We start from the raw sequence: 27,488 nt of genomic DNA, 5'->3' as shown, positions 1-27,488 counted from the left end.
TAATTTTAATTATGCACTAATGAATAAGAATTACGATGCAGGGCAATATATTTTCCAAACATAACTGTAACAACTTCATAGAAGAAAACGACTTTCAGTACATACCTTTTGGTGCCAAAACGAGCAGTACAGTTCAGTACACATGTGTAATGTAGGCTGATTTCCTTAGAGAAAAGAGTGTTAATTAATGCCACCTTTTGCAGTAGTGATACAACAAGGACCGTAATTTTCAAAGACTAATACAGTTGCCAAATAGCTACTAGTTTCACTGACACACCAAAGATTTGAATGTTTTTATTTAATTTTTTTTTTCTTTTCTTCACCCTACTAAAATTGACTTCCTTGTTATAAGTAGGTAGGGCTCTCACACTATGCATGAGCACAAATCTATGCTTAAATTTTTAAACACTGTAACTCCTATAATAGTTCTCCATATGCTTTTACAAAATATGCAAGAACCAAGAAGTAAAGAAATTGAGACATGGAGGTTAAGTAATTTGCCTGAAGCCATGTAACAAACAATTAGCAGAGACAGGATTAGAATTACAGAATTTTGGCTCTCAGCCCTCTAATCTGTCCAGTGGCCAACTGTCACTTTCACTGCCTTTGGCTTCCAGTTTCCTCTCATGAGGCCAGACTTCAGCAAATCAGTTTTCGGAATCTCCTTACTATTTAGGTATGGACTGAGGGGGTAATCATAACTAAAACTGATACTACTTTCTGTTTATGTAGCAATTAGGAAGAATATATTTGCCTGTAAAAGAAAAGGAAGAGTGCAATCCTTATTGGTATTTATATTTTGTAAACTTGTACTTCTGTTTGAAAGATGGGAATTGATTGTTCTTTCCAATCCTGATGGAGCTTACAGAGTGAAAATCTGTATGTCAGAGCAAATGTAAATTAGTTTTTTGAGTAAGAGAGGCTTCACTGTGTACTAAAAAAGTTTTGTAAGCTTTTATTTTGTAGTCTTCTAAACATGAAGCATGCATTAAAAACAGTAAATTGGACAAAATCATAGAATGTTTTAAAAATACTTAGTGTCAGATCACTAACTTGAAAACTGGTATTTCTGGCTCTGCTTAGAGTCACCCATGTATGTGCATCTTTCAGTTGTATGCTGTCATGCTTTCAGCCCATGAGGAGCCCTTCACTGGAAAGATTTGATCACTTCACTGGTAAGGCACAACACAAAGCCGAAGTGGATTAACTCAGCATGGCCTTCAGTAACCCCCTTGGGTGCACACCAGAATTGTTCTGGCCTTTCCAGGTTGGTCTCTGTAGCTTGGTCTCTGGACAACTGCAGATTGAGCGTAAGGCACAGAGGAAGCATCAGGAGGGAGTAAGAGTCGAATAAGAGTCTGGGACACCGGTAATTTTCTCAAGTGTGAGTTGGCTGTAAAGCAAAATTGTGAGAGCTGGTGTGAACTGCTTCTAAGGGAGATGACCAAAGGGAAGTGAGGCTCATCCTAATCCGTCTATACGACATTAATAGAAATCATTTGGCAGTGATTTTAACTCTTCAACACTGTTAACACTATGAATGAAAGAGAGCAATTTCTGGCTTTTTTAACTGAGCTTAACTGAGGAAAGCTTTATATTTAATGGCCAAATAAGCTGGCAAATGCTTGTATGAGATTTCCTTTTACTTCATGTTATCTGGCCAGACATGAGACTCTTACTTCTTGTCTACCCCCAGTTTGTTATTTTATCTCCATTTAACTGTCATGTCCTTGACTTAATGTGATTTCCTTGAAGAGTTACGATGTTTTTGCATTTCTTTTTCCTTCAGCTCATGTTAAAAAGAGAGGAGTGAAGATTTGATAGGTGAGATAGGTGTAAGATAGCATGGCACCATGGACTAGTATTATCTACTTAGGTGTATTTTTAGTCACTGAAAATTATATTAAAATCACTTAAGGAAAAGAAATATCAGTGCATTGCACGTAAAGCAAGTGCAATGTTACAGAGTCATACAAGATATCAGAAAATTGTACTCTTCAGGGATCTCAGGTAGTAAGTTGCAACAGAACATCATTGTACAAAGTGCTTTCATTTATCTCAGTGAGAACAGAAATGGACTTGTAATAACTGAGGATTTTTTTACGTTATTGTGGTGGTATGTTTACTTAAGTTACGCTTGTGCTATTTCAGTGAATTTTTTGAGCTAATTATAACCGTGTTGTGTACACATTTATAGGAGGCTTTAGTTCTGACATTCTTGAATGAATCATAGTATACTTCAGATTTCTTCTTGGAAAAGAATTGGAGCTGTATTGCTCGTGTGGTAGAGGTTCACAGAGCAAATGCTGTTTTAATGAAATAACTGTAAGCAATTTTGCATATTGAAAGTGCATATACTTTGTCTTTACTGGCCAAAGAAATTGCTTGTAGGATCTTGAGAGTAGGAGCTATACGCACTAGGACACTGGTATAGTACTGAAAACATAGTACCAAAAATACTGTCAGTGTAAATACACTCTAATCAATGCTTTTATATCTGCATAACTGTATCCTGCAGCAGGTTCGTTGTACTGTGCTAAGTGCATTGATGTATCTTTGTTGACCTGTAAGCAAGGTACTGGGCCGTAATCCTCTGAGACCTTTAGTCACTGAATCTTTTGTAATACCTATATACAGTCTTCTGACCTAGTTTATGGACATCTGCTTATGCACCAGTTATGTGTCGTGTTACAGCCCACACTAAACAGTCTCTTAGTTCAGCAGAAGTCCTCCATAGCTGGGCTTCATTGCATAGCTCTCAGAGCGCTGTTGGTAGGGCAAACATGTATACATATATATGTGTACATATGAATATATGTCCTCTATATCTGATTAGAAACTTGATTTACATTTCAAATAATTAATTTTTGTAGGCAAAAGGTAAATTTTGTTTTACAATTAATGGAGGGAGATGGTTTTCAAGCTCCATGAGAACAGCAGGTCTCACCTAGTGAGAAATGAAGAAAGTTTATGAGTCTGCACTAACCAATTCTTTTTTTTATTTTAGAGCAAAATTAATTATGTAGTCTTTTTATTAAATAGTTTAGCTCAATAAATTAGGGTTATGTATCATGGTATCTCTTAATGCACAATTGGAGGTAGCAAGTCATCTGAAACCCATTAATGTCCTGATCTGATTGCTCACAATTGCATCATGCCTCTCTCCTGAGCAAGCAAAGAGCTGTATGCATTAATGCTGTGTAAGTGTTTGTAGGGATTTTGGTTGTCAAAGTACACATTTGTATGAAGTGTAAGATTTGGTGAGATTCACATGCACATTTGACCCAAATAGCAGCATTCTACCTCTCAGCAGCTTAGTGGTTTAACCAAGCAAAGAATGAGGCATAAAACTAGGTATTTACCATCAGGACAGGACATGACTTGGTCCAAAATTCTTTCAAGGAGAAAAGACTAAAACTGCGCCATCTCTAAGCTGAAGCTCAGTTATTATGCTTGAATGAATCTAAAGGGCATCTTTGTACACCCAGGGAACGGGTTAGGTATTTTCCTCAGTCTCATCTGTTGAATACGAGGGCTGGGAGCTAGTATTTCACCAAGGGCTTGATCCCTAAATTAGGCATTCTCACCTTAACTGGGTACAGTAGTGGAGAAGGAGGGTATTTTGGATTTGGCAACTGCAGTGGAAAGACTGAATGAATTCTTTGTATTGCCTGTGCCCTTATAAACTTTGGTGACTGGTACATGAATGTAAATGTTGCTTGCTTTTACCTTAAACTGGGTTGAATTAAGGATGATTTTACTGTAAGTGGAAAACATTAAGGCATTCCACCCCTACAGGCATGTTATACATAAGACTAGGATCTTAGGTCACTTTCACAGGGTAGAGTAGCACATTTTAACAGGGTGTTTTCCCTTCTGCTGTACAGTCTAGTTGGGGGACAGGTAACAAATTAGTTTGCATCTAGTGACAGAAAAGAAAGTGTTTAGATGAAAGTAAGTTGCCTGGTCTGTCCATAGGAAGAATTTTATTAACTTCAGTTTTGCCAGAACAGCAGTTGTAAGAATTTGTTTATATGAGTGTCCCATAAAGCGGTAACGCAGAATCTTGTCAAGTATGTAAAATCCAATGGTTTCTTTTCTCTTTGAATCAGTCTTATCATTAGATAGGTGATTTAGCTGTCACAGTCACTAACCAGCAACCCATCCTGCATATAAATGGCCACATTTGCATTTTGTTCTGTTTTTACAGACAGAAAATGAATGTAATCTCCACTCAGTGGTTAAACTGACTCAATTTTTATTCTTCCTTGTGTTGATACCTGTATTTTGTTTTTCAGTAAAGACTGAAATACTGGTAAAGGCTACCTCTCTAGGAATAACCCAGATACCTGCAGTCGCTGATTGAAACTTGTCCCGGTAGACTGTTGTTATTCTCCCTTTCCTCTTAGAGAGAAACTCCTTTGGAAAGAGATCAACTTGCCTAGTATTTTAAGATCCTCTGCTTTTACCTTACACATCGAAGAGTAATGTCAGCTCTTGGTTACCAAATAATTCATATGCAGTCTGCAGACATTAAAATTTGAAAAAGGAGCAGTAGAGAGCTTTGAAGCGGAATTTCCTTTCGCTGCATTAGTGAATATGACAAGGTTATGTGACACTCCAAAGGGATGAAGTGGTGCACGTCACTAACCTTTTAGATTCAAGAGGCTTTATGCTTTTCATTTGCTACTGGATGAAGACTTAATACTGGATTAACTAGCAAGTTTCTCTTTTTAATTCAGGTAGATTAAGCCCCACCCACACTATATGTATAATTTGTGTGATAAGTATGACCTATACACACAAGTTTGTACCTATCTTGTTTTGTATTGTGCATTTGAACATACGTGCTAGCGTATAACTCAAAGCCATACGTGCAGTTCATTTAAATTTGTAATGTTCATTGTTTGGATTTCATACAGTCATGGAGAGAGAGAGTTCTTGCCCTCCTGTGCATTTACTGAAGAGTGATGATATTACCTTACCTTAATATGATACTTAAATCTTTCAGTGATCAGGTTAATCAAATACTAGAAACAGCAGCCTGATTGTCTTACACAAATGTAAAAAAGAGTTGTTCTCTTAAAACAGAGTTGTTACTTGAGAGGCACCGGGGTAAACATCATCAGACTCTGTTTTGAAAAAATGTTTTATTTTCTGTAGTGGTATTTAAAAGAAGATTAAAGCTTGTAATCATACAGTGAAGATAGTGGGTATTCAGCACTGTCGCATAAAACCATGTGCACACCTTAGGGGTTGAGGGCAAGAGGAAATGGGGCAGCTGGAATCGGTTTGTGTCTGGCATTGAAAGCTTGTGAGTTTGCTCAAGCCATGGAGGAGGCTGACTCTGGTGATCCGTCAGCCCTGGCTTCCCTTTATGCTCAGAACAATAGCTCTCTGCAAGGCAGTAATTGTTGGTTGGTTTTAGTTCCGCACTAAGTGTCCTAATAATTTGTCATGAAACCAACTTAAATTGTTCTGATGTTGCCTGCAGAATTTTAATAGAAAAAGCACAGCAAGAAATTCTTCAGCGTAGTCTTATTTAGTGTGTAAACATATTGGTCAGTAGTATTAATTAAATGCTTCTTTCACAAGTTTTTCACATAGTTTCTCGGTGTTTGGGAAAACTTTTGTTTTCTCAGTTAATAATATAAACTGTAAATGAGTGTGGGAGTGAGGTGCAGGGGTGATGTTAGTTGGCAAATAAATGTCTGCTGCTGTCTGTGTTGGTTTGGATTCCTCCCATGTCCCTGGGGCTCAGATAATGTCTGTGTCTAGAAAAGCATGCATAATCCACAATGAAATGAGCTGGTACTAAGGTCTGTACAGCCTAGGGATATAAATTAGGAACGTGCTATTTTAACATTAGACCTTTTGGAAAAATGTAACCTACCTATTCTAGTTATAAGGCCTTCCTTGTAAGTATGTCATTCCATTTTGTATTTCGGGCAAGAACAGACCCTATGGTCAGTCTAGTAACCTGATGCTGTGCATTGCAGAAAACTTAAAACATGAAGACAGGCTTGAGTTTTAATACTTTCCTTGAGAGATCAGGAAGTAACAATCTTTTTTTGAGCTGTTATTAAATTTGTAGGGAGTGCATGTTGTGGCTCATGGGAGGCTGGGGAATGGGAGATGACTGGTAAATCAAAAAAAAAAAAGAAAAATGTAATGACATTTTTTGACCTAATTGTTTGTTCTGAGTCTTTTTGTTTTTAGAAGGATACAAGGAACAGAGAGAAGATGGGGAGGCAAATGTAATTATATTATAAAGTTTGTATTTGCATTGTCTTAAGGGCTGGATTGCTAAGAGGACTTTGTGGAGCATGTAAAGTGAAGTAGCTTCCTTATCTTCACTCAGGATTTTGGGAAACTTGAGTTTCTACCTCCAAATAATTTTTATAAACAAAGATGTTCCTCTGGAATGATCAAGGTCTTCATCTGGAATGAGTTGGCATAGCTCTATTGCATTTAATAATTAAAAGACAAAAACTGGTCATTTTCATTCACAGGATAATGTGTGTATTCAGCTGCCCAGAGAATGTATGATAACATTAGAAGATTGTATGTGTTGAAGGACTGAGGGTGGTGCAGTTTTAAGATATTTATGGTGAGAAGTAGGAAACTTTCGCCAGCTTATGCATGACAGCCAAGAGCCCTTAGAAACATACCAATAGGTAACTTTGGGATTTCTTATAGAGATTTTATGAATACGAATTCTTGCTCATCCTTTTAGAAATAAAAAGCTAATTAACTCTCTTACATGGCCAATTTTCAGGTACATTGTAAGTGCAGGTTAGACTTAAGGCAAAGTAATTGCTTTTAACAATGATCAGCGTAACTGATGTCACAAATTATGATTAATGAGTAAATTAGCAGTGAATGCTGTAAATGAGTCTGCTTTGAACATTCTTTTTAAGAAAATAAATGAGCTCAGAAAGCTTTTCTATTAAATATTGTGCATATATAATAGCTTTTTTAGTATATTAACTCCTAGAGGAATTGTGGTGAGAACAATAACTCTTGTTTCATTTGTAATGTGTCTGTACAGTATCAGGCTGAGATTATTTGCAACATTTGCCTATTCATTCATCTTTATCATAGTTACATTTTGCTTTTCAGGACAAGAACCTCCATCATTACTGAACATAAACCAGTTTATGGCCTCTCTACTTAGCGTATTTACGCAGTTCCTGATAAGTCAGTCAGACAAAGCAAATATTACAAACTGAAACACAGAGTGAATAAAGGGTATTTCTGATTACTTTTTTCCTATATAGGAATTTTGTAGATTTGGGAATGGGAAGAATGACTTCAGAATTTATAACTGAGTTCGAGCCAGACACATACCAAACTGAAACTTGATGTCACTAAACTAGTAATATGCAGGGGCTCTATACCACATGACAGTGATCCTTGTGCCTGTGCCCACTATTCAAAAGTGTTTATAGCCACACAGACATCTGCCAGACTAGATTATTTATTTTGTGATAAACTTGCATTTTTGAGTGTCGAATTACAAAGGTTTGATGGGAACAGTTGAAAGAGTATCATCTTTCAGCTTTCATGGCTAGAAAATATGGCCTTTACAACCACAAGATACTGTAATGTAAGCTGTAATCATTTGTGCTAATTTACCAGTAAACAAGTGGTTTAGAAAGAACATCTGACCGTATTTAAAGTTTCTCCCCATGTCTTTGTTACTCTATTCACACTCGCCATGAAGTCTGACAAAGAATATGATAGGCTATGAAGTTTGGAAACTTTTATTCTGGTTTCTGAAGAAACAAAACTGTTTTGTATTTCAAGAACGTGCTGAAGTTTAAGTGTAAGTTGAATTACGGCACACCAAGGCCTTCCATATACCCCAAATAGAGAGGCTAGGCACAAACACATGTAAAGGTCTACATCTCTGTGCGTCTTGTCCACAATACGTCCACATGATGAGCTTGTTATAGTTATGCTGCAGACCTTGTGCTACATTAGCTCTTGCTTTTAAAGCAATCTTATCCTCATGTTCATCTGTTAAATTAGAGTCCTTATTTCCAAAAAAGAGTCTCACCTCAAGCATAGCTCTCAGTAACTGTGGAAAGAAGGGGGCTGAAGGAGACTCTTCATTTCAATAACATTTTGTCAGACATTTTATTTGAATGCAGTGGACAAGTATTACTTGTACTCAGATGACAGCATTAGATCATTCTTCTACATAAGCTCACAACTACAAGTTCAGAATTGTACTTAAATCTAGGAAAAAAAACCATGAGAAAGAGGGAGGAGATGTCTTATGCTCATGCAAAGGCATGGACAAGTTCAGATCCAAATCAGTTATGTGTTTGCATGTTAAAAGTATATTTTCTATAGCTGTAATATGCAAAAAAAAAAAAGGATAACTTATTCCCCAGTAGTGGTAAACTACCTGTCTTTCACAAGTTCCTGTGTCCACTGAAGGGACAGCTTGGCTGCTTGTGAAGCAGCAGCTGAGCTCCTACAGCTTTGAAGTCTTTAAACCCAAATAACTTAAAGCCCAATATACTTAAGGTGAACTACCAATAAATTCATTTTTTCTTGATACATCAGCCTGTAATTGGCAATAGTTCAGTAGCCATCACATGAGCTTCCCGGTAGTCCCAGCAAGAAGTGCATAAGAAACAGCAGAGGAGGGGGGAACCCTTAGGCCCTGGGTGGCAAAGTCTGTGGAAATTTCCATAACTCCAGGTTATGGAAATCTTCTGTTGTACAATTTTCTTTGATAATTTATCAATATTCAATACAAACATAAATATCTGCATAGATACTGATAAATAAACAAGTTAAAACAACAACAACAAAAAGAGCTAATTATGGCTTTTGTGTTTAACAGCCAATATTACTGCAGTTTTGGTTATGTCAACCTAAAAGTTCAATACACTCAGAAATATGAGGTGCTGATTTTAGCAAATTTGCACTGCATTTTACTTTTGTTATTTTAATTACACTTCTGTAATTGTCATTTTTATTGAAACGTTCAAGTGACCAATTAGAGTTTGAAAAAAGCTGAAATAAGCTGTCATACGATAGTTGGTAACCTATTGCATCTGATTTTTGTGGCAGAATTAATTGCACTGGAAGGTTCCCATGTAGATACGTTGCTGTGCTTAATGAAGTGTGCCGGAGAGAGTTTTTGTTGGACTCTACACTGCAGTTGTTAAGGGAGATTAAAAATAGTTGTCAGTTCTCAATCAACATTGCCCCCATGTTAATAAGCAGAACTGTGTGTGCAGCATAATTGTATTTGCTATCAGAGTGCCTAGCAGCTTAGGTCAGAATCAATGTCAAGAAACTGACAGCATTAATTGTGGAGATAATTTGTGTCGAACTTTAATTAACAACCTTTGTAAAGATAAAGGCAACAAGTCCTACTTTTTATTTTTGGTTCTGTCTGGGTATAATTTCACATATTCATACACTGATGATGGTCACTTCATATGTAATGAGATGAGTATGTTGAAAAGATGGATTGAATGATACCAGTCTGTCTGCATGGCTTGCCGGCACCATAGTCTGAGTGCCTCCTAACCATAAATGAGTTAATCCTCACAACACCTATTAAATATGCGGATATTATCCTTCTCATGTGATTCCTGAGCCTGATGCAGAGAATTTGACTGATTTGCCCAATTAGATTTTATTCTGTGAATGTAAGGATGAACTGATAAAACCTGTCTTTTTGTGCAGTAAAACGTGTGAATTGTCCAGGACTACTATGACTTCTCTAGTTCTCTATATCATATATGTTTAATATCTCTACTTTTTCAACTAAAATGATCTGTTTTAATAATAATCTAACTTCTCTCGTACTGTACGATACCTTAATGATAACAGTCTTTCTTTTGACATTAGAAACTGGAGTACTGTTGTGTCAATGGTTTCTTAGAGGCACTGCTTACTTATGCAAAAGGAAACTTTGACCAGCCATGTAACCCTATTTTTCCCAACTGAGTTTGAATGAGACTCAAAGATTATCACCATTCCCTTCCACACTGGAATATGAAACATCTTTCTTTAATGCAGTTAATACTGTAGTCTGTACAGTGTTGTTAGAACATCATTTTTATTGAGAAATCTCTGTAAATAGGGAATTAAATCATTACATAACAACTATTCTCATCTTTTGCTTCTGCTTCTTCATAGCAAGTGCCATTAGTTTATAGACAACTCATTTACTAATTGTCAGTCCAGCAGAAATTCAGCTTGGTACTGGAAAAAAACACTGTTATTCTCCTCCTCACTAAAGCCATATTAGGTTTTCATCCCTATTTCTGCAGCCCCACTCTGTGGCTAAAGCTCTGCAGAAGCTGGTCAGTAGTTCTTTTAAGAGGCCTATCAGTTATAGACCTTCTTCACTACATTGGCCCCAGTGCTAACTGAAGTATTTCAGAAAAACTAGTTTGGGCTCTAAAACCTGTTAAGCTTTGAGGAAAATGCTTAGTTTTATAGGTGTTGCTATGTGAACCTGCACTGCAGTTTGCACAGTTTTGGAGGTGAAGACTTTTTTTTCTTCTTCTTCTGCAGCATGAGAATATATTTTAATTGAGAAGACAAATTGTCTTAAGGTGTAAACTGGTACAAGGTCTGCTGGATTTACCTGAATCTAATGCACTAATGGAGAATTTGTCTCTGGTTGTCTGATATGGAGGGAAAGACTTCCTCTTTACTTCTCCTTTTTTTTATTATTATCACTACTAAAATTTACTTTATATCAGTAAAAGTGCTGACAGAAACATAGACAGTATGGTGATTGGCAGTGGTATAAAACCCAAAGGTAGAATATTTTTTCTCTTTTTACAGGTCTAGTTTAACGTAGTCCAAAGTGCTTTTTGTGTAGCACTTTTTGTTGCTTTTGTTTCCTTTGTTGTTTAAATATCTGTTGTTCTCCTGTTCCCAGGATAGCTAAGTTAAATGTTGCAGGAACGACTGCACCGTGTGGTTCTTAAATGAATGGCGTTTCCTCCTTGACCCTTTGAATGCATGATAAATCTGGCAAATTTTGAAAAACAAACCTTGTCCCTAAGGAAATAACTAACTTTACTGATGTGCAGTTTATCAGTGGGCCAGTCACTGAATATATCAGTGTAGAATATGTTTAGGATTTAAAAGCTGCCTGTGAGCTACTATCCAGATTTACTGTGTGCTGATGGACTTTGCCCACGCAGTGTTTTTCTTTCATTGGTTTGAGGTGCAACACTGAATTGCAGTATGTCAGAAAGAATATAAAGAGAATGACAGTGCATCAGTTTTCACTTGATGACACACAATCACAACTTGTGCCACAGAATATCAACATACCAGGTTCAGTCATGTCTTTTTACATATCAGAGTGCTAATTTAATACATGCATAGAAAAGGTTTCAAAGCTAGCAGTTTTGGTGAAACCCAGATGCTCTTCATCAGAGTATATTTCTGTCTTTTCTGTGGTCAGGCATAAAGTCTGTGACATGGGAAATAATTTTTAGTTTCTTTGCTGTAATTCTGTGTTTTAGTCACTGTGGATTTGGAGCTTTTTTGTCATCAGAGATGTTCCTTCATAAGCTCCCATGGCACATTATTTTACTATGCTCAGCCTTGCGGTTGCACTTGTTTTCAGGTATTGTGTTTTCAGTTAACAGGTAGTGCTCGGTCGTCAAAACTAGCACAGTGAATGGCTTCAGGGATCCTAGAGCATTCTGAAAGGTTGAGACTGTAACAATAATTATTTTGCCTGACATCTCTGCTAAAGAAAATGGGGGGTGGGGGGGATTTCATGAACATATTTTTAATGAATTTTTGAAAATTAGTTATGTTTCTGTCACGTCACATATTAGCGGTGGGGTAAAAAGACTCAATTCGTTTCATACACCTAGGACAATCCACATCTCATGTGTAATTTAGCAATATACAACAACACGGTGTGTTTGATTATGATAATGGCCACACCATATTTCGTGACATTTTAAATGATTTCAAGATTTTTCATGGTTTATGTACATACTTATAGCCTGCTGTTTTTTGGCTTGTTAATAAACAACCTGACAAGAAGTATTGCCTGCCAGTTTAGCAGAATAAGTGGTTAGACATTAGAAGTGAAAAGCAGCAACTCAAAAACAAACACTAGCATGGTATAAATACATAACTGTCAGGACTAAGAGAAGAAGGTGAAGACAACCGAAGAGATTGAGAAGAGAGAGGAACTGTTTATTGAAAGTTAAAGAGCACAGCAAAAATGAATTATGGCAGCTGTTATTGAACAGCTGTATGTAACAGCTTAAAATTGAGAAAGACCATACAGCAAAACTCTTTCTTTGTTATTTATAAGTATTTATTTCATACTATTCAAATCAACATCTTCAAATATTTTGGATTTCTAAAAGCTACTCCGCTAAGTAAGAGAATGATGTAATTGTGTTCATGAACTCTTAAACATCATTTCATAGATTTTTATATTACTCATCAGGAGAAATCTTTTCTTAATGTAATTGAAGGTCTTGTTTCACCTGAAGACGAAGAACTGAAATTCAATAACATTGCAAAAAAAATAGAAAGAGAAAAGAAAAATAATGAGCATTTCTTTTCTTCTCCTACTTTTATTAGTATTTTTTTCCCATTCTCTCTCCTTTGTTGTCCCTGCAATGGTTGGATCTTTTTTTCACTACTTCTTCCTGACAATAGAATAATTTGGAAGTGAACAGGACTTATATGTGAAACTTTGGACAAGCATAAATCTCTCTTCTGTTGAAGTCCTTTCTGCCCAGACTCTTAATCCATAGGCTTTTACATCCACCAGAGCAAACTTGCAAATACTTTCTCCTAAATGTCACTGATTTTAATGGCTCAAAGGTGGGAAGTCTGTTTTCATGACATCCTGTGATCATAACATCAAGTCATGAATCATGATCTTATTCAAGCTGATTGATGAGCTCATTTTGCAACAGACGACAAATTCAATTTTTTATTTATAATGGTGATAAAATATAATGTGTGATCTTGCTATTCTGATGCTATTACACTCCTGTTTTAATATAAATTTCACAAGTAAAATCTGTAAGTGCTTTCCTGACCTTTTAGTTATTTTTTTAACACCATCTCTTACAGGTGAATACCATCACTGGAGAAACAAAACATTTCCTCTTTCATTTTGAAATCTTGACATGTTTTTTCATGTCTACTGCTTAAATTCATTTTGTTATTTATTTTTCTGTTTCAGCACCACCAAAGTTTACAAGAACTCCCGTTGACCAGACCGGGGTCTCTGGAGGAGTCGCCTCATTTATCTGTCAAGCTACAGGAGACCCAAGACCTAAAATTGTCTGGAACAAAAAGGGAAAGAAAGTCAGCAATCAGAGATTTGAGGTATTAGGTCCATTGTTCTGTTCCTCTGAAAAACATTAATTCTAACCTTGCTTCTAATCCCAGTATGTGTGCTTTGTTATTAGTGATTAAGCAAAATAGCTGTGACTGTCGGGAATAATTTAATGGGGGCAGCCTTGTGAAGATTTTATTTTGCAAACTGGTTGTGCATAGCACCATGAAAGAGAAAACTACTGCTGCCTCTGTTTCCTAAATCAGCATGATCTAGCTGGGGAGCTTTTGCATGCTTCTGTTCACCCTGCTATCTTTTCCATGAAGGAGATGAGGGAAAATTATCTGAGCGGTGATTGCTGTCTCCAGAGAGCAAACCACCTCCTCTTGCGACAGTCTGCACCCAACACAGACCTAGGCTGCCACTGCTTCTGCTGCCACAGCTGCTTACCGCTGTTGCAGAGATGTGAGAGGGACATTATAGTTCCTGCTGCTGGAGGGGATGTATAAAACTGGTTTGCTTTTGATTCTTTTCTTAACAATAGCCTTGGAAAAGGCTTTAGAGAAAGCTGTTTCCTCTCCCTCCATAACCATCAATTAAAGGAAACAGTGAAGATAATCTGTTCAAAGGATAGTGGGTCTTCTGGAGAAATAAAGCAAGAAATGTTATTCCTTCTTTTAGCAGCAGGAACAATTAAGATCAAATATGGACTGACCTCTGAACTGAGTGAAAAACTCAAAATGGGAGAAGGCATGTAAGATGGATACCAAAACTGGGGTTGATTGTGTGTAATTTTGGCTGTGTCTCTTCACAACGTATTTTTTGTGTTAAATAAGAGACTTTTGCATAAAGAAAATAACTCTTTGGCAAATGACTATTACTAATTTATATATACACTTAATAAGCAAATCATCTGAGACACACATATAAAAAGTTCACTGTTGAATTTGTCTGTGTTCATTTTTAGTAGTATTTCAGAGGGTAGCTCGCCCTGCGCCTTCAGATTAGTCTCGGGTGAGCAGAAAAGAATTGCATTTCTTGTGTAGACTAAATTTTATATTTCTTTCTGTTTAAAAAATAATTAAAAACAATAGAAGTTCTTCTGGTAGTGAACAGAATCTATCAATATGTTCACTAGCCAATATAATTTTTTGCAAGTATGTTTAATACAATATGAGAAATAAAGGAATAAATGTAAATGTGTCCTAGTGCCAAAAATGGCTTGCACCTTGCAGAGCATATGCAGAGCTGTAATTGGATAGAGGGGAGAAAATCAGAATTTTTTTTTTATCATAAACTCTATGCAATTTTTCCCATTCTGATCACAAACATTTCAATCAAGGTCAGCTCTAAGCAGTGAAAGATTGGGCATGTACATGTTTATTGTGTTGGTTCAGTTTTACTTTGCAGTGCATGGTGTTTTATTTGCTTCATATTTTGTTTTCTGTGTACCTATGTACCTGGTTTTAGGGAGAATAAGCAAAAATGCAATGGTTTTATTTCCATAAAAAAATCTGAATAACCGTAAAAGTTTAATATAAAATGTTTTAAAAATCCCTTCAGTGTAATGCTGAACAAGCTGTACAGTCAAGTAGGATGGAATGTATTTCAAAGACATACAAAACACAAAGAATTTTATCATGTTTATTATAACCACTGAGCAGAGTACTTACAAAGCATCGAGGTAAAGTACAGAGCACATCAACATTTTAAGCAGCTTCCTTTCCCATCCAAAATAAGGTCATTAATTCATGCTATAGAATCTGTAAATAGTAACTAAATCAACAGTAGAAATGAGATTCAGAGTATGCACATGGAATATTTGGGGAAAAAAAGAAACATCTGAGATTGTCAAATACAGCAATAAGAAAATAATTAGTTGGGTTTCTTTTCCTATTCTCTCAGATTAGTATCTTATATGTGTCCCTGTGCTTCATTACTTGGTAATACAGGACATTAAAAATGGTTTACCTGGCCACTCATCTTTATAAAAGCATAGTAAATAAAGCTAGAAAGACCTGAAGGGTCCATCTAAATCCATCTCCTTCCCCAGGGATGCTGGGGGTTATATTTTTGTTTTTACAAAGTAGGATGGTCTCTTGCAGTTTCATGAACCTTAACATGAAAAAATTTTTGGTTGTATCTAACCGGAATCTTTTTTTTTGCTGGAACTGGAGCTACATGATGTTTGTCTTACTAGCAACAGAGGAGCAAATAGTTTATTCCCTCCTTCTTGACAGTGGCCTTACTATGTATTTGAAAATGAAATTGTCTTGCTCACAGAATAGTTCTTACAGCTGTGTGTTGCCCAAGTAGTTAATGACAGACATATACTGTTTCTAAAATTAAAGACAAAGGCAAGACTTTGCAGGACATTGCTATTAATCTTGCATCTTTTATTTACATAGCAAATATATGATATGAATGAACTTGGTGCAGGAGTATTCTTTTTTCCTCTTCTTCGAATAAGGAGTTTTGCTCAGAGAAACTTAAAAAGGAAACAGAGAAGGGGGAAAAAGACAAATAAAACATCACACCATTCTACCCTGTGGCACGAAGCTGATTTTATTCCCACACAAATCTGTGCCTTTAAAAGCCATCTCTGTCAGTAGATGAGGACCAGGAGGAACTAGCTACCTGTGATATGGAGAAAAGGGGAGAGTTAATCACAGAGGAAGTAAATCCGTTTTATGATAATTATTTTGGAGTCACCAGGCTTACAACCTGAACTCTGCAGTGTTTACCTAGACCAATCTGCTGTAATTGTCCACTGGCCATCTTGCCTCTAGGCTTATTTAACATTCAGACTGAAACAATAACAATTTTATGTATAATGACTGGGATTACTGGCATCCTGTGTTTTCATTTTTCATATGCAAATTGTTAGGCTTTTTTTTAAGACTGTGAAAGTTTCCATTTCCTCTCAGAGGTCAATTTATCAAGAATGCTAGGTTTTTTTTGTTTGTATTAAAATCCGATGGAGATCTTTGTGTTGTCTAGATTTGTTTAGGACAATGGCTTTACTTAAGGGACAAGGAAAAGGAATTCAGCCTATGGGCTATGGAACCAATTTCTGCTCAGAAAAACAGATTATTATGTTACTCCCATTTAGACCTCTCCCGCTCCTAAGAAGAAAGCATGCAATTCTTATAATGTATATGGGGAGGTAATGTGCATGTATTCATAGTTCCTGACTCCTGTGCTCTCTCTCTTTCTTTGTCTCAGTGAGTGTAGAGCTCTGAGTAGCTTAAATGCATATAGATTAGACACACACACACACACACACACACACAAACATGCACAACCATGTACATATATAAATTATTTCTGTATATTTTTTGTATGTGTATGTAGAGATTATGCCCAAATATTAATTATTTCATAAAAAAGAATCACAACTATACTTTTTGAATTAGTACCATCTGGCTGATGGTAGTACTAATCTATTTTATTAATTTGATATAAAGTAGGAAGGGGGAGGTTGTGGTTGTTGTTGTTGTTACTATTTAGCCATTAGAAAGGCTTTTCTGGTGCCTGGAGTAAATGGAGTACTCACCAATGTCTGAAGGGACTCTGCAAATTGCAGAACAAGAAAGAAGAAAGAGCCATTCGATTCTTTCTTTCTCATAGGAAAGTGGATATTTCTTGTGTAAATACTGCAGTTTGAAAGTTAAACCACAAAGCATGTCCTTATTGTTTAGTCTTTTAACTGGTCGCATGTTTTGTCATACACTTTGGATACAGTTATGTCCTGTGGGCTAAATGCATAGCTCAGCTGAGTGGCCGTGCCTTGCTCAGAAGCGTCTGGGCTGTTATCGGTTGTGGACGCCGTGAAAGAGTGGCCTCTGCTCTGTGAGGAGCATGAGAGTATAGCCTGCAGCAATTAAAATGAATGTAACCAGCATAAGAAAGTAAAGTGCTGAAGTTAAGAGAAAAGAGGGGGACTGGTGATGAGCTTCAGGATAAAAAGCAAGAGGCGTTAAGTTCTGAACTGTTTTCTTACAGACCTTGTTAGCTGCTTTTTTGTCCTATCCTTTCCTTAAACTATCTTAGAGTGGCAATTGAATGTTCACTGAACAGCAGTATGTGTTACATGGCATTGGCACTTAAATGTATTCCCACCTGTGTTGAATTTGCTGTTGTATGTGCAACTGAAAAACAAACCTGGCTTTGATATCACAAGTGCTGATAGTTCACTGTTCATGCACAGATTAACTCAGGGGTAGGCCTTTGTAACAACATCTGTGACAGCTGTTGTTTCCTTCAATAGGTAATAGAGTTTGACGATGGATCTGGATCAGTTCTCAGAATACAACCACTGCGGACTCCACGAGATGAAGCTATTTATGAATGTGTTGCTTCCAATAGTGTCGGTGAAATAAGTGTGTCCACAAGGCTCACTGTTTTACGTGGTAAGTCCTTCATAAACATAACTAATTTTTTTTTTTGAGCTGAAAGTATTATACTGTTGTAAAAGTAGGGTTTTCCTGCAGTCCAGGAGAGTAAGTACAATTTTTCTTTTTTTTAAATGAGCAGTATTATAGGCCTAATGCTATTAAATACGAACTTCTTCATTTAATACTTGAAAATATGCTTCTGACTTTTGACTATAAAATGGTAATGCCAAATGATGCAGAGGGATCTACAGAGTAGACTGAAGAATAGAAGCTATCATTCAAAATAAAGCCACAGGTAAGTAAAACAGGAGGTTGCATATAGAACGAGCTACTTGTATCAGTTATTGATTAAAAAACAATGTTTTATGAATATATCTGGTTTACATGTTAGTACTTTGCATGATCAGCATGTACACATAAATTTGTGCTTGCAGAAAAGGGCAGAAAATGGCAGAAAATTGCAGAAATGTTTTTTTGATGAAGTTAAGCTGCTACAAGATTTTTTACCACAAGATATCACACATAAAAAGATTTTTTTTATCAAACCTGCAAGTCACTTGAATTATATTTTTACTTCAGCAAAAAGCTTTTGACAATGGTAAAGGAGAAATTCATTCTTTTTAAATGGCTCTCAAAAGAAGACATGAATGTCCTGCCAAGTCTATTGTCTAGAAAGTACTAACAGGAGTAAATGCTCATGGTCAAATGTTTTGTTTCATCTACTGGAGATAAATGGAAACTGGATTTGGAGATAATGTAATATCACTCTTCAGTTTGGAAGGATCCTTTTACAGCTGAAGATTGCAGTCTTGTATTCCAGTATCGCATAGCATTATTTGATTTGTGAACATACTGCTAGGGGCTTGTTTACATTAACAGGTGATGAACAGTCTGATTTATGGAATTTAGAAGACTATTTGTAAAACATATAGCTTAAATTGCTTTTCTTATCCTTCTACCCTCCAAAATTTAGGGAGACGAGGAGGTTTATTTTCTCTTTTTTTCCCTCAATTAGATTTCCAAAAAAGAATAATACAAGACTTTTTCTTATATATTTATGAGCTTTGTTGATCAGTGTGGACAGTCCTAGTGTTACTGCTGCAGTCAAAAATAATATTGTGTACTTACACATTTTTTTCTGAATGATAATCTGGTGTAAGCAAACATTTTAATATTTAAAGTTGTTATCTCTAATGCCATGATTGCTCCCTTTGTTATCTTTCAAAAGTTCTTCCCAGTCTAGCCAATGAAGCGTAAAGATTGATAGTTAGGTTCATGTTTTAACAGCATGACGTACTTATTCTTAACTCCGTAAGGTCTGTTCCTTTTACTTTTTAAGTGATAAAAAACCGTTTTATTCACAGCTCCTGTGTTATTAAAAATAAGAATAAAACCACATTTCATACTGCATTGCAAGTTCAATATGTTAAGGGAGATGGAAAAGGGAAGGAGAGAAAAAAAGCAAAAAATGAAGGGAAAACTTAGGTGAAGAAGTATTCCATGTCTACAGAGTTTCATTGAGGGGTAGAATACATGAATTCTTTAAATGTGTTTACAAGACTCTGCGGTCCTTAAATAAGTGTGCATCTGTTTTTAAAGCTGCAGTCCTAAACCAACGATTCTCACTTTGGATTTTTAAGAAGGGAAAAACCAACCCTCATGTCTCTACTGAGGGCAATAGAGATTGAAAAGGGTAAAGAATTTGGATGAGTATCAAAATTGGCAGTCTATGAAATGTTATCTGTTTCTTTCCTACTCATATTGGTTATTTGTTCAATTTCTGCTAAGGCATATGTAGAGTTTACAAATAGCACAATGCTATTTGAAACAAGTCTGTAAAGAAACTGCATAGCAAATAAGAATATGCGAGTGTGTGATGAACAAAAAGTGAATTTTAATAGTTGTCAGATTAAATAATTAAAATTGATGTAGATTAAATTTAAATTAAAAATTGTCTAAAAGGTATGAAATCTGAAAGAATATATATATATATATTCTTTCATATGTATTTATATATAGAATATACATATATATGAATATATCTATATACTTTCTATATATATATGATATTTCCAGCCATAATATTTCTGTTTTGTAGCTGATGGAGTGTACTTTGGGCCCAGGATTAGATTTACGGTTTTATTCTGAAATTGGTAAGAGGTTCATGAACATATTAAGACTAGAGATTGAAATGGAGAGGTAGCATTAGAGAAAGCTGGAACCATCCAGAATAACAGAGCACACCATAAGGTAATTTTGGCAGGGTTAAGGTATGAAGAACTATAAATACATTGACTTGTCATATTGATTTTCAAGACAAAAGGTAATTCAGTGCTAAAGGCCTGGAAGATAGGTAATCCTAGTTTAAGCATCTACTCTTCAATACTGTACAAATCTCCATCTTGTAATGTCTTAATCTTGTGGAAAAGACTCCATCTGATTTACTTTTGTGGGAAAGAGTGCATCTCTGCCTCAAACAGGTGCTATGGGAATAAATATATAAACACAGGTGTGAAAAGAAATTTGAGACATAATGAAATGAAGAACAGATTGGAGTGAGTTGCATCCATGGTCCACTTAGGCTTCGCTCTTCCATGCGGTATGCGTATGACTCTGTATTGCTGAAAGATGTGCACATACGTTAAATATGTGCTTTAAATCTTGCCATAACAGTGCTGTCAGAGACCCAACTTAGCACTTGTGCCAAATCTCAGACAACAGAGGAGCATGGGGAGGATGTTAGAATTCAACCCACGATGTCCATGCTTCGCTATGCTGTTATGGGAAGCTAGTGAAGTCAGGATATTCCCAGGAGTTAAAGTGTCCACTTATATTCTTTACTGTTTCTAACTTCATCCAGCTCAACTGCTACAAATCACTTGAGCAGCACAGAACGACAATGTTTTTGCTAACGTATCCACATTTTTGAGCCAAATATGACAGTTTTTCTGTCTATCGAAGCTATACTACAGAAACAGTAACCTTAGGCACTACAGGTTTTACCCTGTTTCATTAGATTCTTATACTGTGTCTGTAAGAACTACAAATATAAATGAAGTCTGGTTTCTGGAGTATGAAACTTTGCAATGTGAGAAGAGGGCAGAAAAGGCAGCTACAGCTGTCTTCATTTTGAGGCATTAGCAGAGATGCAGGTTTGGGCCTTTTTCCATTACTGAAGTAAATCAAGTCACGTTCTAAGGCAGGCAAAGCTTTTACGTGCTAAGCTGAATATTGTGGCTCTCTGGACCAAGACTGAATGTCTGAGATAAACAGAAAATCAAAAGTAGGTTCCATATATAAAGCAGGCAGCTGCTTTGCAGGACAGAATTGCACCCATGAATGTGCTGAGTTTGATTGGGTACAGGAATTTTTAAAGGTGTCTGGAAGTCCCCTTCCAGACAAGAGGAGTCTATGTCCAAAACCACTGACTGTTACTTCTTTTGGAGTTCTTTGTCTTGAAAGTCTGTGCTGAGAACCATGTCAGTGGAACAATGCTTTGATTCATTCGTTTAAAATTATCAATGTTCAGTGGGCAGTGAAAGGCACGATAAACGTTGGCTGTTCCCATGCACCACTGGCACTACAGGGTGGCTTTCCTTTTATTGACAATTCACTTATTAAAGCCACCTTATGCTGTTCTTCACTCTTGCAAATGGTGGATCACAGACTTTTTTTATGGATATCGAGAAAGTATGCTGGCAAGCAACACGTGCAAGTGTATGCATTGTTCAGGAAGGAGAAAAGAACTTGTCTCCTTCCACTGCCATAGTAGAGAAACCAACAACACTTCTATGCTATCAATGTTCAGGAGTCCACTTTTTTTGCATTTTTAAATTATTTTTTGATTATTATTCTTTGACAAAGTTCTGCCCAGACTGTGAGGACCTCAACAAACTCAGCTTCAACTATCAACTGCATTGTTTCAATATTTTAGAGGATTGTAGAACACAGGAGTGCAGGTTTTAGGGAAGGCTGGAGAAGCCCAGTAAAGCAGAAGACCTATTTATGTTCTGCAGTCACTGCTATTTGCTTTGTTTTCTTTGCTGTCTGACAAGTAAAGAGAGAGAATTACACAAGGCATGTAAGCAGAAGGCAGCTTATTTTCTCAGCTCACTATTTTCTCTATTATTGTTGATAATATTGTGTATTATAAAAAATAATGATACATAGCATCATTGTAACACAGACACTGTATATGAGTGGAATAATTAAAGTAAAATTTCTATGGAAAGTGCTTAGGGCAGATAATCCTTTTTATAAACTGATCCTTATATATCCTTTTTTAATAAACTGATTGATTTAATGTCAAACAGTCATTGGTGCATGCAATAAAAAATGAAATATTTACTGAACAGTGTTTCCTTGTCCAGTGATACACATAGAGAAGTATAAATGAGGGAAGTGATTTTTATTAGACACACAAAAGTGCAGGACATTTCCAGAGATTTAAAAAAAAAAAAAAAAAAAAAAAAGGAAAAGATGCATTCAACACTTACAGCTTCTTCTGTCAGCAATAGATTCCATGATAATATATGTTCATTTCTGTACTCTTACTGTACCCACTAGTACTAAGATGAGAAGGAACTATTTTGAAGTAATCTGTCTTCAGGGACAACTGTCTTTTTGGGCATGGAAATTAGACAAATGGAGTGGCACAGTTGTAACATTCAAAAATAAGCTGTGATTTGCCTCTCATTTCCTAGACCAGTGGGAGGACGGATCTGTGTTTATTATGGGCATTAGCTGCATAGTGGAAGAGATTTACTGTTTTCCAACTGGAGCTCTGCAAACCACATATAACAGCATTTACCTGACTTTACTCTATAATTACAATGATTTTTGCTAGTGGGACTACTAGTAGGACAGAAGACCCTTAAAAGTTGAATAAATAGAAACAATGAAGGTAACAAAGTACCTATGCAAAAACTGCGTGCAGAGGGAAGACAGATATTTAGCTCAAGCATAAATAGCTTGAGAAGAAGTTTGAAGAGCCAAATCTTTCTCAAAAAACTTTCACAATTTTCAATGATCATGCGGCAGACTGTGTAACACCTTGTGACCAGAATTAGCATGTTCATTACAGTCCCATCTTACTAATGCCTCTTTCTGAACGTGATAACTGTTGTCCCTACTGTGAAAATAGTTCTTTGCAGTTTATGTTGTAAAGTCTCTGCTGGGAAGCTGCGTAAGGAAGATTAAGGGAAAAAGACTCAGCTGCTTGACAGTCACACAAAAGGAGTTTTTGAAAGAGTGAAGCAAAAAGAGAGGTGGCCAATATGTGTAAAACTTATGGGCAGTTTTAGTATGGATGCGGATTACCTGAATTGGCTTATGAAGTAGTCGAGCACTAGAATTATTTAAATGCAATATTATAAATTATTTTGAAATATTTTCTTTGGTTAAAAGTTAAACAAAAACATTTGCCTTCCGTGCAGTATAATTTGAAACAATGAATTATTGGTCTATATAAAAAAGGGGGGAGGATAGTCATATAAAATAAATGAAAGTTATGGAATAACAGTCATAAATTGTCTAACTGAATAGTTTTTGCCTAGTGCTTCAGATTTTTTATAGCTAATAGTTTTTACATTTTCACTCATCTCCCTAGATTCAAAATTGGTCAAGTAAGTTTTTCCGACTAATCAATGATTTGCTTGTTCCCACATTTTTTCTTAGTAGTTTTCAGACGTGGTGTTATAGAGACGAATTTTCCCTTTTCATGCACAGCATTTTATTATGAGGAACCTGCCACAGTTAGTATAAATCTATAGGTATATGTTAAGAAGCTTGTCCTGAAAAGTAGGGCAGTGGCTTGAAACAAAAGAATAAAACTGCAGTACCAAGTGTGTTGATTGTGCTCAGATGTAAATTCCTGTAATCAAGACTTTTAGAGATGATTAGTTACTTTGGAAAATTAAGCATATGGTGCTAAACTTAAACACCTTTTAAAATTTCTCAAGAAAGTCTCTATAGTCATCAGATTTTTTTGAGAAATTTGTGCCAGCTTACTTTCCTATAAACAATATTCTCTTCTGATGAAGCTTCTTTCCAGTGTCTGTTGCCCTACATATTATTTTAACATGATTGATTGTTCAGTTATATCTGCTCAGTGAATATATAGAGAGGAATTTTTCTTATTGTCGTTAGCTAACTAGTTATCCTCACTACAGTTCTTTACTCATAAAGGTTCATCTTTCCTCCCTTCTATTCATTTCTGAATTTCATCTGTCACTGAATTTCATCCAGTCACGTATTTTTTTTCCAAAACTACAAAATAAACTATTTCATTTTCACATATTTGTACCTGTTCACAAGATGAATTTTAGCTTTGAAATATTAGCAGTAGTGTGAAATGCTAAATTCCTAACATAGGGCAGTATGGAGAGCCATAAGGGATAAATATTGTTTTGAAATCTGCCAGCTGGCTGGGCTATTTCTGATTTGTTCTTACTTTTATATATATGGGGGGGGGGGGGGGGGGAACTAAGAAACTTATATGTTCCTGTTCATAAATAGATGTCTGGCAGTTGTTGTGATCTAAGAGGAGGAATTGAAATAATACCGGACAAAAACATAACAGTCCTATTTAGCTTGAAAGAATTCTTTACCAGACTGTTTTTGCTAAGAATGTACACCTGTTAAATATTTTCGGACAAGAGCTCAGTGACTAATTTTAGCATGACCCACATCTGAGTATTCCCATTGTAGGATCTAATGACTGCGTATAGTATTATAGGCATTTTTGAGAATAAGAATATGTCTGCCACTTGGAAAATGCAAGCTAAGCCATCCTGAACAGATCAGTTTTAAAACATGTTTGTTTTAAACATTTTTCTTATTTGTTGATACATATGATGATCCACTTCCTTTTCTTAGACAGTCATCCCAAAATCATCAGAAATTTGTCATGAACAAATGGCACTGAGAACTATGAAAAAGAAGTTAGCAGAAAGTTTCTTCTGCAAGTCTATCCTTGCAGAGTCAGTTTCAAGACATGAAAGCATGGGATTTGATCAAACTAAAATGAAATCTACTGATTCTGAAGAGTCCTGAGCTTCTGTGTGCAGTAGTCTGGTTCCTCAAAAACTCTGACCTGTATATAAACAGCATGCAGACTTGGTATTATGAATTGTCATTACAAGAAAAGTCAGAGGATTAACTGTGTGCACAGCTGCTAGCTGTTCTCAGTGAGGATGGGTTTTCGAATTTCTGTGCTACAATTTTGATATTTTGCAACAGGAATATATGTATATCTGTCTGTGTACATATGTAAAAGAAACTGACTTTTTTCTGTTTCTACATGGACGTAAGGTATGCCATTTAAATAAAGCTGCAGTCCAAATTTTGAGTTGTTACCTATTTGTAAATTGAATTGCTGTTTTTCTATTTTGACAGATATGTAAAAATAAGTAAAAATTAGTTTGTCGTAGAAAGCCACCATCTTTTTTTTTTTTTTACAACAAGAATTCTGAGACTGCAGTCCCTTTTCATGTGATTAGTCTTTATATTTAAGCCTTTTGGCCTCGTGTAGAGTCCCTTTGGTTCAGTATAAGGGCTTAAGATTATACAAGCTTTCATTGTTTGTGAGCATAGAACCACTGTCTTCATCAAAGCCAAATGTCACTAGAAAATGTTTCCTACTACAGTTATCTGTGGCTTCAGGTTTTCTTGGAACTTGAACATATGTATGTCCACTCACTGTTGCGTACACTTAAAATATTTAGTAGCAGTATAGTTGTCATTATTGCACAACATAAAAAGTAAAAGTAGCAGCAGTATTCTAAGGACTTTTTTTCTTGAAGAATTCTTTCATATTGATTAAAAAAACGCGTAATTTTACAGATCTGTCTGAGGACATGATACAATGTTTCATAGCTCAAGCAGTGACTTAATAATGTCATGTGTTTGGTGTAGGGAAACGAGTGATGTTAGCAGTTTGATAGGGTTCAATTTAATTGTTACCACAGCAAATATGCCTATAAGATGCCTAGTATAGCATAACAAAACCAAGCCAGTTTCTGGAAAGGGACATTCATCTAGTAGGTCTGTCTTCAGCTTTCCAAATTAATGGTTTCTGTGACTGTGAATGTCTTGTCAAGTGCACCATTAAGATGATAGAAATGTTTGCCTAAATGTAGGATATGTTTCACACTAGTGTATTGAATGACAGCAAAATTAAATCCAGTTTAATGCAATATGTGCTAATTTTCAAATACAGAAAAAAATCTAGTAAGAATGCTTCCTCGTGTAAATCTGAAAAAGTAATTTACAAATTAAAGAAAGCTTATGTAATACTTCAGCTTACTTGCCTGACCTGGTAATAGTTCATAAAATAGTATTTATTAATGTGATTATTAAGTTTTCTAAGATTTTACCTAGGAAACAAAAACAAAAAGAAAGAATACATACTGAAATATTCAAAATGTTTTCAGCAAACATAAAAACGTTAAAAAGGATCTAATTCAACTCTATTAAAACAAAAAGGTGTTTTTTTCAGAATGATAACAATTCTGAAGCAACGACTTCTAATTGATACAACAAATAAGAGATTTCTTTGCATCAGTATGGTAGGAGACTGAAGCAACTAGGATTAAAGTGGCCCCATGTGGGGGCAAAGAAGCTTTTATGAATACTCTGAGGCTTAGGTATGATATTAAATCCTATTATGATACATATCACATCAGGTATTTCAGTGCCTGCTGTAAACTGACATGAAGTTCTGCAGCTGACTTACTACAATTCCACATATTTTTGTAGCAAAGATGCATTTACAAAGTCACCACTCAGAGCAAATGGAATTTCTTCATCTTCACTTATAAATAGATAAATCATTATCTGAAAAATTTCCCTGTGACTTAAATTATTCCATTAGAATGATTTACTATAAAGCTACTACAAGAATATGCTAGGACTTTAAATGTTGGCTAGTAATAGTAGCATTTTACCACTTTTTTTTATTGAATGCATCTTGTGAAGTACAGTGTTAGTGCATGCTTAAGATGCCAACAGCAAAACTGATTAATGAGGTAGATTTTTAAGTGGAAGCATTTCAACAAGCTTTTCAGTCAAATACAATCAAATAAGACCACCAATGCACCTGAATCCTGACTTATGATACTGTGCGCTTTCATATCATGGACATCTTTTAGGAGCTACTGCCTTTACACTGCTTAACTTACGTATTTTAAGCAGTAATTTAAAAAGATCACATAAGAGAGAATGTCAAACATTTTGGTTTCACAAATCCCCTAATTTTCAATTTAACTTTTCTGTCTGAACATGAAATAGTCTTCTTGTGCCCATTCAGATTCCCTGCTTTTCAATAACAATTCATCCTGGAACTGTAAGAAATATTTTTGTATCCCATCTAACTTGAGAAAGAACCTTCTTTGTTACTGGAAGACTGTGAAGGCATGCATAAAGCAGGGGAATCCATGACAGCTGCTACAAATGGCAGTTACAAAGTGTATTTTTTATTTAATGACCTGAACTTCATATGCTTCTACCCTGGTACCAAGCTCAGAAACTCTTCTTGGCTCCCACATATTCCATTGTTTCAGCTGTTGCACTGTCATGGTTTCAGTAGGCATGAAATTTATTTTAATAAAATATATCGTCTTGTCTTAAATGGCATTATCAGCACAGTTTCTAAGATAAACAAATCCGTATACACAACCTCTCTGTTCACAAACAGATTTATTTGGGTTTGGCTGTACAGATAAGGAAGAAGACTATCTGGGGAATCCTCTTCGTTATACCTACAGCAAAATGACTTT

The 27,488-nt window shown here is 35.8% G+C and overlaps 1 protein-coding gene across 7 annotated transcripts in view; it reads left to right on the top strand.

Moving 5' to 3' along the window:
- PTPRD (protein tyrosine phosphatase receptor type D) overlaps nucleotides 1-27,488 on the top strand; it is a 443,338-nt gene that overhangs the window by 210,796 nt on the left and 205,054 nt on the right. For all 7 annotated transcript variants that reach the window (XM_064502356.1, XM_064502355.1, XM_064502354.1 and 4 more), the window contains exons 3-4: nucleotides 13,220-13,365; nucleotides 17,586-17,727. In XM_064502356.1, the coding sequence (XP_064358426.1) occupies nucleotides 13,220-13,365; nucleotides 17,586-17,727 (288 nt within the window). The remainder of the gene's footprint in view (nucleotides 1-13,219; nucleotides 13,366-17,585; nucleotides 17,728-27,488) is intronic.

The sequence above is a fragment of the Dromaius novaehollandiae genome, chromosome Z (assembly GCF_036370855.1).
Source record: "Dromaius novaehollandiae isolate bDroNov1 chromosome Z, bDroNov1.hap1, whole genome shotgun sequence".
NCBI lineage: Eukaryota > Metazoa > Chordata > Aves > Casuariiformes > Dromaiidae > Dromaius > Dromaius novaehollandiae.
This window is presented reverse-complemented; position numbering and strand designations above follow the sequence as displayed.